The sequence below is a fragment of the Genypterus blacodes genome, unplaced genomic scaffold, assembly GCF_046128005.1.
Source record: "Genypterus blacodes isolate CSIRO-AG114 ecotype Tasmania unplaced genomic scaffold, CSIRO-AGI_Gbla_v1 ptg000036l_1, whole genome shotgun sequence".
NCBI lineage: Eukaryota > Metazoa > Chordata > Actinopteri > Ophidiiformes > Ophidiidae > Genypterus > Genypterus blacodes.
Genome location: NW_027466849.1, coordinates 270,650 through 288,234, shown reverse-complemented (window position 1 = coordinate 288,234; position 17,585 = coordinate 270,650). Strand labels below are relative to the sequence as shown.

The window sequence follows — 17,585 nt, the reverse complement described above, 5'->3', positions numbered from 1 at the left end:
TTTCATGTACATGGAGAAAATCACACTTTTGACAGTTTTCATTGTCTTCACATCATCATATTCCACTCTCCATTTGACGTATGTGTAAACAAATAAATCTGCACTTTACTGGGTTTGAATCTACTGCAGTGTGATGAATTGAATTTGAACGTGTGGAGATGTGGGAACCTTAAAAGGACAAATGAGCCAAGAAATAAAAGTGCATGCAGGTCAAAGCAAAACAGTGAAGTAGAACCTTAGAATGGGCAGAATGGGATGCATGGAAACAAACAGGAAATAGGCCTGAAGACACTGAAAGACGCACATAGAAAGCGATTACATCTGTGATCTAAACCAAGTGCAGCATCTTTCCAAAAATAAAAATATTTCCAGAGAACACGGCAAGAAATAACGAGCTTAGCAAATACCTTCAACCAAATTTTCTTAACTCTGCAAACTGTGTCAGGAATTAAAATGAACGCAGGCCCGCACTTGCTAAGCTTGTGTATCTGTTGCGGTGAGGTTCCAGCATTGATAAGAAGGATGGAACTTACACTCTGCACACGAGGTATTTCTCAAACAATGGACAGGGTTAGAGGGCAAGAATGGCAGACAGCAATATTTGTGCATGTTGTCTCCATATCTGTTCGTCTTCTGCCTAAAATGACAAATTCTCATACAGATCACACATATACTTAGCTCTTTAAAAAGCTGTGTCAAGGGACATTTTTAACACATCTTTTTAGAGAGAATTCTCATAAGAGTCACACAATGTCTCTGAAAGCTTACACTGTTTACTATTGAGTTGGCGTTTTGTGAACACAGACACACACACACATTTCCTACCAGTGATCGATTGCAGAAACATTGCCCATACTGAGGCACTATTTTGTCACTACTGAGTGTAAAGTTTCTGATGTGGATGGAGTGTCATGACCGTGACATGCCTGTAAACAAAAACAGCAGTGTGGTGCCTGTATTTCCACATGGACACCACACTGTGAATTATCAGACTGGAGTTTTTCTGTGTACACGCCCTCCAAATATGGTAATAGTTACAGTATTCAGTATGAGCGTTCAGAAACAGAGACTGTTGTAAAAATGGCAGGAAGTGGTGCCATATATGTGACACATGAAGCTCCACAGGAAAGCTGATTCAAACTTTCTGGTTGGCTAGCGCGTTGTCATGACAACAAAATAATCAACGGTATAGCATGTGTTCACACCTGCTAACAGGGAGTGTAAAATATAAATGTGTATATATATACAAACACTCTGTAACCCTGTATTTAGTCATTTCTTATCTTTTTAAAGATATAAGTTTTGAATAAAATTCTATTTTTCTGAATGACTCATTTTCAAACCCATTTCAGACCCAAAAATTATTCATTTTTTTCATAACCCAGTCAAAAAAACACACTAGTGCAAAATTTGTGCAGTTTAAGAGTTTATATAAAGTTTATATTTTGGGGCCCCCAGCAGCCGCGGTGTGGGAAGTCCCATGGGGCCACTGGACTTTGAACATAAGAGTCTGTTCATCAATATCTTCACTGAAGAAAAATGCCAGAAAAGACACTTAGAGACAATTATTTGCCTCTGTTTCAATACCAACCTGTCCTTGTCTGTCTGTCTCTTCCGGCAGGACTGACAGACGTGTGTATCTGTCCATTTGTCTGTGTCCATCTGCCTAATGTCTGTCAGTCTGTTTGCTTCTGTTGCTGGGCCGTATAGAAAAAAAGCAATCCTCGTTGCCTGATAGGCCCGAGTTTACAAGAGGACAAATCGTTTGTTGAATTTGGCCACAGCTGATTGCAGTAGTTGATGGTCCTGACAGCTTATTGCCTCCAGGCTTCCACTTGTTTTGCCACCAAGCACTGAAATCCTGACTAGTCCGAGAACAAGAATCAGTTCTCCGACTCCTTGATTGTGTTAGACAGGCCTCTGGAAACCAGTTCATGGTGTACATCAGTCCACAAACTCACATGTCTGGTTTTCTTATTCAGCAAAGTCTGCCTAGTGCTAGTGTGGAGTATTGTGGGACTGTTTTAAGTGTGCAGTAGCACTATATAATATCCTGTGTTAGTTGAGGACTCCCAAAAGCTGTCTAGAACTATTTCACAGGCTCTAGCTCTAAAAAATTTGGAAATAACATTCACAGATGCATGAACTGGTATGTTTTAGCCTGATTAGGTATCAAATACAGTCAAAGGATGTTGTTAGCTCTGCCAAAGTAAACGGCAGAAAATATGGACAATCACAGGAAAGTTTTTGAAAACCACTGTCATGTCAAATGTGCCTGTGATTGTCTTGCTGTATTAAACCTAACGTGTCTATTCCACCAAACAGGTTAAAACAAACACTTTTGCAACTGTTATTTGACCCTGGGCTCGTCCACAACATCTAGTAGCGACAATGACTAGGCTTTGGTGTCCTGACCTAGATGAGGGGAAACTGCTTCTGAGGAATAGATCTGGTTGAACGTGTCACTGCTTGGGCTGTACTGGTTGTCAATATTACAGCCGTCTGTAAAATCAAAAGCCGATTCCAACCGAACAGACAAAGCTCTGTACGGAGGCTTTCAGTCACAGTCCTGTCAGGTCCGGTGAGATTGAAGTCTAGTGGGATATTTCTATTTGTTTTTTTGGTCCAGCACGAGTAATTGTTTCATATTGATACACAGGAGCTGTCCAATTACTGTTTGATGGCGTGTGAGTGGCAAGGATGAAAGAGTGGACTAGTCTCTGTGCTTCCCCTGAGGGTTTAACCTCATCCTGAAGTGGGGGGGAGCTTGTAAGACTAAGCCACTGTGCAAACTTGGCATGGGAGTATGGGAGCGGGTTAACTATCATTCACTTTATAGCGGCTGTATTTTAGGGCCATATGTCATTGGCTATATCAAACCATCTCCGTGTAGATGTTGATAAGTCAATGGGAGGACCTTGGACTGTCACTGGTAACGATCAGAGTTTGACTCGTGTAATAGTGCCACCTCTCTGTTTCTCCTTGATCTCTGAACAGCGACCGTGTTGTGGATGAATTCTGTTCCCTGCCCTGACCTCCTGAACAACTGATTTACTGATATTCGATGATATCATTATTGACCCTCTTTTGTTCCAGGTTTAATTCTCTCACAGCAGGGTTGTGCCTGATACCATAGTTGGGGTCTGAGTCGGTGTGGAGCTGTATTACTGTGCAGACTATGCTGACAGATGACTAGTATGCTAGAACACATAATGTCCATCATAGTCATAATCATGTGTTTGATCAACCACACTGCAGACTGTGATAGGAGAGTTGGCCTAAATCACTGCACATGTCGAGGCAGCTTTGTTGGACTATACCACGGTGCAGACTGTATTGAGCGTTGTATCAAATCGAACCGCCTTCGCCTCGGTTGGTTTCATGTTGGTGTCATACATGGGGTTTTCAAACGATGCCTGGCCGTTGGAGGTCTCGTGGCCCACATAGCCATTGAACTGGACCTTAGGACGCGCCCTGAAAGAATAACAAGACATGGAAATGATGGTGTGAATAAAGGGTGTTTCATTTCACTCTGACATTTCTGTGAGAGCGGATTTCAAACTGAATATTAATACATGAAAACAGTATGATCAGAATGATCCAGGCCTCTGAATACACATACATTCTATGGCATGTTTGAAGTTTTGGACAGTGAATTCACATTTCTTTTTGATCAGGTTGATAAATATCAGTAGATATACGAAACAAACATTTATCTTAGACTGATACTTGTCAAGCTTTTCGTATCCTAAATGATTTGACGTACAGACACCAGAACATAATGTAAGGTTGAATAGCAGGTACAGTTTTTCTAAAAGGAGCCAGTGTATGCCACAGTATATTTTAAACTGCATGCCATATTCAATTGCAGAATCTCCTGGATACATTGAGTGTGGGAGAGGTTTGATAGGATGCACAGTAGGTCGATGAGAGCAGAATAAAAGCATTCTTCACATTGTTTTTCATTGTGAACATCATCATCTCTGTCCTCTAAAACTAAATCAAGCATACACCTGTTAGCAATGCTGAATGTTTACCCTTGAACTAAGAGGCAAACATTTTTTGAGGGAGGCTGCTGGCAAACACTGCAAACTGAAGTAAAAATCAGCAGAAAATAGACAAAATGTAACCACTGCCTCCTTCAGTGTTCAAGTTGCCTAGCGCCCATCTGCTGCAATAGCTGTGATATGCCATCATCTTCTGTGAATAGCACTCAATAATAACCTATTCTCAGCCAATAGGCCTGGATGATTATTTCAAGGAGCATCCTGCAGGTTGGAGGTTTCATCCGAAATATGACTCCAGCTTGTTTGTCACAGATTACACTTTTGTAATCAGGTCCTATAATCCAGTTAGATATAATCACTTATTCCCAAATCCTGTGGAGCTATTAGCAGGGAGGAGTGCTGCAGCTGAAATGCTGTTCTACTTCTGACCTCATTAAGAGTGTGTGCACTTGTGTGTGTGTGTGTGCACTGGTAGAAATCCAACCCTAGGGAGCCCCTAAGCCTACTCTACATGTTCAACCCATTACTTTACAAAACTGCACGCACGCCAACACACACCGCAGACCTCCCTGCATGGCAGTAGTTCAAATCGCTGCACTGGCTTGGGCTTGTGGTTATAGGGGCCATAGTTTCATTTTATTGGTAGAATGAAAAACAGCTCACATAATTGCTTTGACAGTATTATAGATAATGTGCACAGAGATGCACAGCTAAGCAAGAAAAACCTGCAGTATTCATACTCACACCTTACTTTTACATTCCCCTTTAAGCAAACTCTATATCTACTGTATATTATTATGTTGACAATTTATTTCTATTGGGTCCTCAGTGTGTTACCAACAGTATATTAACTAGCACATCTGAGCTTAAGTCCAGCTATAAAATCCTAAAACCTATCATTTTGTTTTGGTAAAGGGAGAATGGGTCTTGCCAGTAAGTTAGAAGCCTTCACTGCTATAAAATGTTTGGCATTCTTATACCTTAATATTCTGGTGATGCACTATACATAAAGGTGAAATAAAGGTTCAGCTTTGGTCAAACATTTGTTTTTGACATGCTGACAGCGGACAATATGAGATCAAAGACAAAATAAACTGCCCTTCTCTTACTTACGTGTGACTGCTGTTTCCACATAGTAGGGCTGCACTGATTTTACTCATAATTTCAGATTCAGTTTAACACATGAGATCAATTATTAAACAGCACGGATGTATTTCATTTTCTCGGATTGAACTATTCATTCAAAGTCAAAATTTGTGATTCTTGGAGGCTCAGTTGCATTTAGTTAAAGTGAAGCTGGTAAATGACCTATTTCTCTCCCAATCATTTTAGCTTAATAAGGGATTAAAAAATGTGGATTGTGCATAATATCAGTTCAGTGTGGAAAATAACATTTTGCAGCCTTACTAAGCAGCAAGTGAAAAAAAATATCCCCAAACTTAAAATATGATGACAAAGTTAAGGGAGGATGTGGCAGCGGGCGGAGGTCTGGTTGCCGTTAGAAACCAGGTGAGTGACAGGTGTCCGTCTTACCTGCCGCCAGGCCCCCAGGTGTCTTTGGGTCTCTCGTTGTCATCTGTGTCAGCAGACAACGTCCTGGGGACAACCACTAGCTTTAATACACTGCACAACCACTGGCACATCACATCACCATGGCTACCAGGCTAATCAGCTAGTGCTGTGTCGTGTTAAATGCTACTCTAATGTAGTTTTCAGTTCCTTGTTGTTATGCTTGAACAAAGGCTAGGGTGGACAGCTAAGGTCTCCAGAAATAACTTAGTTACAAAACAGAGCATTCATGGGTGGATTTTAACTTTACTCATTTTAAGTAGAGACTTTTCCTCTTTCCTATCTTTTATCATGGTAAAAAAAGAAAGCACAAGCACATCATCCTTATTTACTATCACTGAATAATTAATGGAATGAAACAGTCAAAGGTCAGGCTTTAAAGTTAGAGGGCAGTCCAAAAGGCAAGCGACTGCTTTGTATTCTGCCGTGCAGGCTGTCAGAGTTTCCAGGGAGGTCACGCTGTAAATTACCTGTGCTTGTAGAGGTAGAAGGCAAATCCAGAGAGGATGAGGGCAAAGAAGGGAACTAAGATGGCTGCTGCCACAGAGCTGCTGTTGGTGTAGGGGCTGGAGGGGTCCATCGCCATGGTTACAGGGCCTGGGGATACAGAGGGTGACAAACCCACACATGCATGAACATATACACAAATGGGTACAACAATACACACATTTCTAAAGCTACACAGCTGTAATAAAGGACGTTTATGTAATCTCTTCAATTAAAGCCACTGTATTTATTGAAATATTACCCAGTAGTTCAATTAAACAATTTAACACTGTGTTTACAAAAGTTAATATTTAATCGGCCCACTTTAGGTACAGCTGTCCTTAATAATTCGTCATCCAGACACCAGAACATACTGTATAGTAAGGTTGAATAGCAGGTTCAGTTTTTACTAAAAGGAGCCAGTGTATGCCACAGAATGTTTTAAACTACACGCCATATTCAATTGCAGAATTTCCTGAATACATCGGGTGGGGGAGAGGTTGGATATGATGTAAAGTAGGTGGATGAGAGCAGAATAAAAGCATTTGTCACATTCATCTCTGTCCTTCTGATCTAAAACAAAATCAAGCACACACCTGTTGGAGATGCTGAATGTTTACCCTTGAAATAAGAGGCAAAGGTGAACTAAAAAACTGGAGTAAAAATCAGCAGAAAATAAACAAAATGTAACCACTGCCTCCTTCAGTATTCAAGTTGCCTAGCGCCCATCTGCTGCAATAGCACTGATATGCCATCATCTTCTGTGAATAGCACTCAATAACAACCTATTCTCAGCCAATAGGCCTGGATGATTATTTCAAAGAGTACTGTATTTATTGAACTATTACCCAGGAGTTCAATGAAACTTTTTAACAATGTAGTTACGAAAGTTAATATTTCATTGGCGAGTGCGGATTTGATATTTAGAGTGATTATCTACATGTAGAGCTCTGTTTGTATGCAGGTGGACAAGCTGTTGACCAGTTGCAGGTGATTTTCTTCACATCTGTTTGTTATTTTGGCAGCTCTGAACAATTTCCCTTAGTTGAAGTGTCTGGAGTAGTTCAGCTGAAGTTGTGTTTATGCAGATCAGGTAGCTGCAGTGCAATTCTGAACCCATTTTGGCATAAAATTGCACTTGTGTTTCTATCTGCTGGAACTATCTGTTATCATGAACACGACTTGCCAGGGGTTTTGTCGCTTTTGTAGAGTCACACATAGAGACTTATACAAAATCACACAAAATGCAGTCATGTGAATAAACCCACCGCTCGCTCTGAAAGTTTCTCTTTTTTGTATTTTTTTCTATGCTGACAAAGTGTAATATTATATAACAAGCAAAGACACAAATCCCTAAATGACAGCTTTTTTAAATTTGATGGACATTTTCCAATAATCTCATTCACGGAATATAAAGAAGATAAGGAAATCTAAAGCATCAAGAATCTATCTGCAGTGAGCTTTTCATACTTTTCAATTAAAGTTACAAAGTCCTATGTGTGGTCAAAAACCTGTGTTGCTCCGATTGCTACAAGTGATGTCATCTAACCTAGAGTTACAGCAATGGCGTCACACTTATACACTGCTAAATGAAACATTTCAGAATAACGTTGACCCTATGAAATACTAATCATTTAATTCACCTTTGGCTCTTGCAGTGGGAAATTGGGTCAGGGCATGTGCATGTGAGAACTGCCCTGTGGAATTACATGCAGGTCATTCTTCCTCATTAATCCTTTTTTTTTTTAATTATTTCCTACATTTTTAGCATTTTCTCCCTAGTTTGGAGCAGCCAATTCCCCTTGCTGCTCCAGTCCTAGTCACTGCTTGGCCTCCACGGTCCCACTGTCCGCTGGGGGCTGATTGGGAGTGGCCAATTCCCTGTGCGCTTACATTCCTTGTCACTGTCTGGCCCCACTGTCCGCCGAGGGACAAGTGCAGACAGCCACGTGTAACCTCTGTCACACCTGATGCTGCCACCCGATGATTTTCACCTGCAGAAGTCAGGCTTTCCCAGGAGGGCGTAATCCTTATCGGCTATCACCAACAAATATTCCCCTCCTCTGTAAGGATGACTGCGTTGTTTGAAAGTGACAGGAATTTAGCCTGTACTAAAACTTAAATCTAACTCAAACAAGGGCAAGCATATTTGAGGTGCTGTATATTAATAGTTGGGGTGCTGCATATTTGTACCCTCTGATTCTGCACTTCTCAGAAAAAACAGGTTTCTCTAAGGAGAAATTGGGTTGGCTTGTCCCACTGGCCGATTATTAAAGTGTCTTCTGCTTTTTAAATGGATGAGAGGAGCTGACGTGATTGGCCATAATTGAAGTGCAGCCTGACGCCACCTGCTGATCCTGCATTCTGTGTACTAATAATGGATTTATGCTGCTCCAGCCTCTTTTTCAGTTTATGTTTGCACTGATGCTGGTTGTGAGCATCACAACAGCAAAAGGTAGTTGTGACACCATCATGTATCTGCAAAAGGCTGTTCGAACTTGCTGTGGTTGATAACAGTGCTACAGACAGGCCTTACCTTGCCTCGTTAGCTGGAACTTGCCAAAGTCTTTATTGTGGATGTGCCCCTGGTAGACAAAAGACTTCTGGTCGGATTCTGCAGTAACCTGAAAAACAACATAGTCAAAATAATCAATAGTTGTAAGAAATATCAGTACTGTATTACATTTTGTTTCCAGAAATTGGATGGGTGAATTTGGGAGTAAAGCGAGATAATGAATGTATCTTGGGCGCATTCTGCCTCAAATTTTTGAAAGGTGAATGCACATATGAGCTCACCGCACATTACCTGTCTGAAATCAAAGGGAAACACATTTCACAAGGAGCGAGAGGAGAAACTTCGGCATCTTGCAAGGCTAGAGCGCTTATATTTTCCACAGAGATGAAAACCCAGCTCATAGAATAGTGAATGAAAATCTGCATTTACTGAAACATGGCCTAAAATTGATGAATGCAACTTCACGTTTAAATGACCAAAGCCGACTGTTAGCCGACATTTCATTTTGAAATCTATAACATTTTGTGAGGATGGCCATATGGCGGATTTAATTTTGGAATCCGGAATCGGCACATTTATTTATATTTTGCACTTTTACTACTATGTTTTTATTAATTACGACGAGTTTTCATTTCAGTCAGTCAGTCAGTCAGTCAGTCAGTCAGTCTGTCTGTCTGTCTGTCTGTCTGTCTGTCCGTCTGTCCATCTAGCATACAATGTTAAACTGAAAGTAGTTATCAATGCTTTAGGAATAGGAAGTGTGGCATATGTAAAAAATAATGCATTACTAGGGATTCCAAAATTATCACCACCTCACAATTTGTTTTAAAAAAATAACATTAAAAAATATTAAGTCATTTATTCAGTGTGTCGCTGGCTTCCTCATACACATAAAAGTGAATATGTACATTTTTCAAAATCAACACTTGATCCTTTTTTGAAGGTTTTTCATCTCATCCAATGTTTTGAGTACTTAACTTTACACAATCGTCTCCTACCAGCATCTGTCTAGACATTAAAGCAGCAATGTCTTACCCTCAAAGCAATTTTCATCTTCACTCTGTAAAATGATTGTTTTTTGGGAATCACAACTTGACCATTATGACCCTGTCTACTCTCCCTTTGATTTCAAAGACGATAGATTGCCCACCTGACTGTGTCACTCTCTCTTTCTTTGTCTTTCACTCCTTTCTATCATGCCTTTACAATCCCACAATCCCCCATCTTCTCAGCCAAAAAGTGAGACAGGGTGAGACTTTTAATCCTCGTTGCAGGCTTGCGCCTCAGATGCCACATCATCAAATATCACATTGAACCGAGCCGAAAGTCCGACACGCGGCAGATATAAGCATTTCACAGCAACCATTCGCTCGCACATATTGGGGTAATTCACAAAATAAAGTGCCACACTAAAAATGCACCTTGGTAATTTCCTTTACATTGTGAGTGTGTGTGTTGTGTCACATTTTACATTGCTTCATCCGGTGTAAAAGCACAGATGTGAGCAATCAGCCAAGAAAATCTGATCTTCTTTAGAGCTCCACATTCTAAGATCGAAGTTGCTATTGTGTTCTGCACTACAAATTTCGTTGGCTGTAAACTATAATGGAACACCTTATTTCTTGCATTTTTGCAGCAATAAAATAGAAAGAGAGGAAGTTTGTCTTACATATCCATCCATAGCCCAGTTGTCGTTTTTAAACTTGCTGTAGTAATGCTCTGTCGGGCCCTTCACCTGGTACACCTTCAACAGCAACTGGTTTTCCTCTGACTTATATGTACCTGCATTTAGACAGATGGTCAGAGAAATGGGGTTGGAGAGAATGTGGAATTAAATGCCTGTTCAACACAGAATTGACTTTAGAGACAGTGGGGGCAGGCAGGTTCAGTTTGACGGACAGACAGGCAGGTTTAAAAGCAGACACCTTGACATTTTGATTTATCATATACACTGGCTTTCACATTGTGGGGAGGGGGGAAAGGGTTCTCGCTCCTTCATACATGCTGCTGGGGGACAGAACAGCTACCCGGCACTGCAAATACTATTCAAATGTCTTGCATGTACCACATGTGTATCCGATTGCTAGAACTTAGTATTGTCGCCTTCATTCAGTGCATTAAAACATACACAAGCGATTATTTTGCCATATTCAGTGTGGAGCAGGTAAGCAGAACAAATAGACTCCCTGCCAAATTAATAATCCTGCTCCACTGACACTACACTTCTGGGACGCTTCACTGCATGGCTCCTGCGGGCAGCGTGAATGCTGTAACCTGTTAACAAGGTGCACCGAACCAAAAAGCCAGACCTTCTGCAATGCTTCAGTGCTACATGCCCTGGCAGAGTGAAATGGGCCTTACTCTCCCTCCATGTCACTGCTTAGTTAACTTTAAGGCCAGTACAGAAACCTTTGTAGTTCAATTTGAAAGAGTACGGCAAAGAGAAATCACACATCTAAAATGAAATCAGTTTACGTGCTGAGAGCACTCATCTCTTGCCTGCAGAAAATCTTTCATGACCCCAGGATCAAGCTGAACTGCTGATTGTGAAATCTCAAAAGGTGCAAAGGCATCAGCCGCTTTCGGAGGTCTTTATTCAAGGAAAAGCTTTATCCTCTTATATGAAAAAAATTCCAACAGATCTTCCTGTTATTCACCGCACTGACAGAACCATTGGCACATGTGTGCAGGGGCACCACTGAGGGAGATTATGGGGCTTAAGTGATCATTTGGCTCTTCAGACTGGTATAATGATAATAGGTACATTGGTGTGAGGAAGCGGAGAATCACAATGAGTCATGCAGCCTGGAATTTTCCCCCCTTATGCCTATTCAACTTAAACAATTAAAGTGTTTACCTCTATTCTGATGACTTATGTGTTACAACAAAGTTAAAGCAATTTCCAACAATACCTTTAGAAAAACAAAGTCAAATATGAAAGCCAATTCTGAATCAAAGAGCCTTATCCATCAGCTTGCCTCTGTCTTTTTGCACCTAGATTCATATTTCCTGGTGTCATTTACACTTTCTTTGGATGTGTTTTGTCTTACTGAGCTGAAAATAGACACCACGTCTGGCACTCAGGCCAGACCAGTTTGCATTGAGTTAAGTGTCATTTTCGATCTGACAAGGTGTTCTCTGGTGGCACATTTTATCACTTATGAGACATAATGACAGGCTTGGCTAGTGCACTAAATCCACACTCGAAATGTTGATTACTCCTGAAATAACATGTATTAAATGTCTTGTTTTTCATTCAACACTGACAACACATCATAATAATTATGATCATTCTTATTATATTCTTGGTAAAATTATACTGATTTACACAAATGTCTCATTGGATTACCTGACAGCCTGATGGATATTCCACTGGTCTCCAGTAAGGTGACGTTGACTCTGCCACTGCTGGCATTAAACCCAGTAACGGTAAATGTGGTGACCTGTCTCTTCCCCAGATACTCGTAGAAGCCACTCCAGTCAGAGTTTGGAGAGAAAACATCCACTGGAACTGAAAAGAAGCCATAGCAACAAAAACGGGGAATTTTAAAAACGTGTTTGAAACATTGAACAGAAGCTGCCAACAATGTCACCACACTCTCAAAGCTTTAGCATCAGCTTTAGCTATCAGCCGTCCTTATTGGCAGTCAATTTTGCCATTTTCCCAGCTAGGAGAAGTTAATATCAATCAAGTGATTTGAGTCAACAGAAAATTGAAAATATTAGATATTTACCACAAAATATTCAGAATAAAGTTTTCACTTTGTATGTGACCTTTTTGTAAATAGTTGTGATGTGCTTTGTTGAATTCACTAAAAGTTTGCTTTATCTTTCATTTTGACACCTCCTTTCGCAAGCACATCCAGGTAACAACACAATTTTCCACTTTGGAAATATTTCCTCCGATTTACAGACTGATAAAATACATTTGCTGTATGCTTGCTTCCATCAAAACTGACTGCTGTATTGGTTTACACTCTGGCTGCCTGTAATAGTTCTCAGAATTGTGTTTTTGTTCCCCAAAGCAGAGCAGCTTGAGTAGCCTTGCAAACCACAAAACAAAACAATCAGTATTGGTCTTAGTCTCTGTTCACTGCGTCCTGTTTAATGCACATATTAATATTCAAAATGCTACTTCCAATTTACAAAATGTTCAATAGCAATGAGATTGAATGTTATCACTGGTTTACTTCCTTCATATAAGCCTGTGTGCATTGTTTGCAGGATAATTCATTATCATTCTACATATAGTGATTGTGTTTGGATAAGACAGTGACATTACATTCATCACAAGTTAGTTGCCTCTGTGAATTTTTGTTTATTAAAAAAAGCAAAACTTTAACTGATCCAAGAAGAATCCTCTGTGGAAAAATGCAAGTGTTGCTATAAAAACAGTATATGTGTCTGAAAGCACGTCAGTAAAAAGTATGCTGCATATGGCGGTTGTGTGTATTTGGTTTATTCTTCATACCACGGATCTTGTTCTTCTGGACATCTGACTCTCCTTTGGCTTTGGGATTAACTTTGACTCCAACTGAAACACAACAGCAGCAGAGGTTCACATAACATAAACATAAAACTGAACATCTTAATTCGAGGACATGCTGTGTCATAGGGCTTGGAATGTGACTCATTATTTTGAAATGTGATTATCATCATATACGGAAGTAATATTCTGACATAATGTCAGATGAAAACATAGGCATAACATAGCATCTTGCAACCGACAACATTGGGGCTTAACATCAATGCTGAAACATAAATCACATTATTTTCTATTTCTTACACAACCTCAGTAAGGAGGGATGAAAGCACAAAGGTGACATGATGCAATGCCATCTCCAGCAAAATGTCATCAGCATGTTATCTGATTAATAAAAGCATAACTGAACCAATGAGCATAGTATGTTAGATTTATTGTGAAAAAATCAAACACAGTAATTGTATTTTCCTTCGAATAAATTCCTCTAAATGTATATTATTGAATCGTTACATATCAACACAACCTCCTTAAGTTTCTCTTTTATTATTTAGTTTTTTCAGATCTGTTCTTGAACTCTTTTCTCCATTTTACATTTTCCAAATATCTTGTAACATTTTAAGCAACCGATTGTTGCTTAAAATATTCAAATAGGAGAGTAGAGTCTGAGCAGTGTCTGCTGCGTCCTTGTTCAATCACTTTGTGTGACTTGTAATTGTACCTATTCAGCCACTTAATGTCAGTGAAATCACAGAAAGAAGAAAAGCAATCCGAAAGATCTGACTGATTTGCTTGGCTTCCGTGTTCAGCTAATTTTGTCCTCTTCTAAAGCAGCATAAAGGTATTTTACCCTTACAGAATGCACATTTTGAATTTCATTACAAGGGCAATTAAGGAGCATTTTTCAGAGTCCTCATTGACGATAGTGAAGAGATATAGAGAAAGGCATGCGATGACATGCAATAGTAGTCACTGGGGACGCTGCACTTTGTTATAACACCCCCTTCTCATCACATTTAAGCGACAAGAGGATTGACAAAAAATGTGAGAAAACAGGGAGCAGTATTAAGATAGATAGATGATGATCTATCTGTTGTTTGTTGGCATGTGTTGCATCTGGGGCTCCAGAGGCACAGTCGCATAAAAACAAAGCAAAAAACCGCTGGTAGCTACCAAGAAAACCTCACTGTTTCCACGTTATATATCACAGTATTGATGGTCATCCTCTCCTCGCCTTTGTGACTAGATAAGATTAAGTATGCCGTAAAAATTATCACTCTGGCATTACCGGTGTGCCTGAGGCTGACTATCAAGGGCACAGCAATAATATCAGGGTGATAATCTGTAGCTATTTTAGGATATACGGGATTAGACACGGTTAGAGTTTGGGTTAGTGAACAGCTCAATTTAAAAGCAGTGTTTTCACCTTTACACAGTGGTGGTTTTCCTGACCATCTCCCATCACTCCTGCATGTTCTGTGCTCCGACCCCCCAGCCAGATAGAAACCACCCTGGCAGGTGTAGATCAGCGTGTACCCCAACGTGGGAAGGTCCAAAGATCGAACATCTACGTTACTGGGAGTCTCCGGCTGTCTGCATGAATGGGCTGCAAGACGGTCAAGAGACAAATGGGTAAGACTGACATTCACCCATTAAACTCAAAAGAGGAGACTCTGTGTCCAACAGCAAAATAAGTCCATAGAAAATAACAACAACAACAACAACACAAACATCAATGTAAATCACACTGGTAATAAAGCAGAGCAAGTGAATCAACTGAACTATCAATCAAATAATAATATTAGGACGAGTAGGGATCTTCTTACCGATGCACTCAGGTTGCGTTCCACTCCATGTTAGATTTTCTAGGCACGTTCTTGTGGTGGAACCAAGTATGTGGTAGTTTTTACGGCACTTGAAGGAAATCTTACTGCCAACCTGCACAACAAAAGCACAGGGTTAAATTGTGATTACTGTTTCCACTATCAGATTCCATAATCTAATGACATCTTCATGCATGGTGATGCAGTAGAACGCTATGTCCTCCTGCTGGACGCTGTCAGTCGCTATGGGTGGTTATCATCTGATCAGCTCGGGTTGGTGATCCTCATACCTTTCTTACAGAAGCTTTTCAAATGCTGTTTGTATCTGTATCGCAAGAGTCCGTACTGGAAGCTCAGTAGCATTTTGAAGGGTATCTCATGTAACTGCTAAGCTAGTGACATTAAGTTATACCTCCAGTTTTGACCAAGTCCGGATAGCTTAGGATAGGAGAGGATGTACTTAATTGTACCCTTAGGGAAATTGTCCTTGGCCTTAGCTTAGCAGCATTGACACAATTGCACACATCCCACTCAGCCATATGCAGTACGTACATATAGTCAAAATACAATAAACGTAGGAACCGGAGAATACAACAGTTTATAAGACATGTAAAAACAATTCATAATATTTTGAGTCACACCCATTAAAATGTGGTAAATAAATAAGTGTAAAATCAATACAACCAGATAAAACCATATTTCACACCTCATTAACTGCCGCAACATTTGCCTTGTTCACGACCAGATCAGTTCTTTGTTATTGCACATTAGCTTAGGGCCGACTGTTTAGGGTAATGATTGAGGTTGGCACAAATGACTGTTTGAAACGATTACTCTTGCATTTTGGGACTGTGTAGTGTTTACCTGAGGGAAGGAGCAGATACTCCAAGTTCAGGACACGGCTCAGGTTGGACTCGATTTTCTGAGCTTTTGTAAACACAGACTGCTCGTAAATCAATTGTACTAAAGTGAATTCTTTCGAAACTCATCACAGTTTTTAGAATGCAACTCAACTGAGAGCTTCCCGTATGCCAACGTCCCAGAGCTTATTAAGCTTCCCAGGACTGCTTGGTAAGTTGCTGGATGTACACAATTAATTAAATTTTATCAAGGATTTGATGGCTAATGGATTCCTGAAGCGTAATGCAGACAAAACTGAGGCTGTTATTTGTGCTTCACATAGCCTGGAACAGAAAATCTTCATTTTTAAATCGGTATTAGTTTAGTTTATAGTATACAGTATATCCAGAGAAACAGTATATCAAAGTGATACAGGGTATACATTTAATGTCTGACCTGAAAGCCCTGAGCGATGACAGGAATACCATAGGCTGGAGTTCCTGGGTCACGGCAGCTGTTGAAGGCTGGATCTGCACACACACACACACACACACACAGTAGTATAGTATACCCTGTCAAATCTTTAACACTGTGCTAAATCTCACTGATAGGAAGCAAAGACGCAATTTTACAGGGCTCATAATTCTTAAATAAACGGCAACAGTGCTCATAATTGTTATAAAAGATGTGGCTGAGTCTTTAGGAGCAACCACTGTTGCCATAAAATATTAAAAATTAAATGATAGTAGTCAGCAGTACTTTTAATATTTTAGAAGAGAGGTTTTTCCATTACAAATGTAGTTTAACAGTGTAGTGTAACATATATTCTTAAGGCATGTTATGTATACACTTAACCTGTGACGGCGATAGTAGCTATAGGCAAGTAAATGTAGCAAGGTTAAACATATATATAATGCGTGTGGAGTTATATAACGAAGTAAAGAAACCAGTGCTGCAAATGTTCTTCTTAACCTTCTACCTCTGCTTGAGTGACTAGAGTACTTAGAATTAAATTAAAGAAGTGACATCATTTAAAACAAATATGCATCATTTAGTCCCATGTAAGACATCCCAATGTTTTTGTGTTTTGACTTTTTATGTGCATTGTAGGTAGTTTATCTTCATTACCTATACAAGCTGGCTGCTGTCCACTCCAAATGCCATCAGCCTCACAGACTCTGGCAGCAGAGCCTACGAGCACATAGGGGGTGTGGCAGAAGTACCTGACCTCTGACCTTTTTAGCAATCAAATAAACAAAAACAAGTGATGAAACAATGAAAAGATATTGAGCTACAATAAACTTTTAATGTTAAGCTTAACAGAACTACTAATAACTTAAGTCAACAAAGCAATATCAAGCATATGGATTTAACTCTTAAATGATACTATTACACCTATAGATCCGAAGGTTTTGTGTTTTTTTGACATAAAGAGAACATGGCAGTGGCAGTAAATACAACTAACAGCTAACCTGTAGGAGAAGATGTTCCCCTCTCTGAATCCGCCTCCAGGAGAGCCTGGATCACCACACAGGAAAGCTGGAAACACACAGCAGACAAAATAAGTACTCTTGCATGTATCAGTTTGTAAGTTGTGGTTTATAGCCGGCTGAGACAGTTAACTGACGTAGACACTGTGGTATATCTCCTGTCCACGTCCCATTCCCCTCGCAGGTGACAACAGCGGGACTGGACAGCTGGTAGCCGTGAAAACAGCTGTAGCTAACGCTGGATCCCCAGGAATGGTCCGTTCCCTCTACTTTCCCGTGATGTACCTGGGGTGGGGTCCCGCACTGGATCACTAGAACACAAACACACACGCAGATGAGAGCGCTAATCTATGCAAAATGGTGGTTCAGAGCTTC

The 17,585-nt window shown here is 40.2% G+C and overlaps 1 protein-coding gene across 1 annotated transcript in view; it reads right to left on the bottom strand.

The window, feature by feature from the left end:
- Positions 1–3,314: 3,314 nt before the first annotated feature.
- The window catches only part of LOC142996105 (CUB and sushi domain-containing protein 1-like), a gene marked incomplete at its 5' end in the record, with an annotated part of 226,024 nt that continues 211,753 nt past the window's right edge, over positions 3,315–17,585 (bottom strand). Inside the window, 13 exons of the mRNA XM_076146995.1 lie at positions 3,315–3,474; positions 6,047–6,173; positions 8,599–8,686; positions 10,247–10,359; positions 11,927–12,088; positions 13,049–13,111; positions 14,346–14,405; positions 14,490–14,663; positions 14,884–14,995; positions 16,177–16,250; positions 16,849–16,955; positions 17,193–17,259; positions 17,348–17,521. Coding sequence (XP_076003110.1) covers positions 3,315–3,474; positions 6,047–6,173; positions 8,599–8,686; positions 10,247–10,359; positions 11,927–12,088; positions 13,049–13,111; positions 14,346–14,405; positions 14,490–14,663; positions 14,884–14,995; positions 16,177–16,250; positions 16,849–16,955; positions 17,193–17,259; positions 17,348–17,521 — 1,481 coding nt within the window. The remainder of the gene's footprint in view (positions 3,475–6,046; positions 6,174–8,598; positions 8,687–10,246; positions 10,360–11,926; positions 12,089–13,048; positions 13,112–14,345; positions 14,406–14,489; positions 14,664–14,883; positions 14,996–16,176; positions 16,251–16,848; positions 16,956–17,192; positions 17,260–17,347; positions 17,522–17,585) is intronic.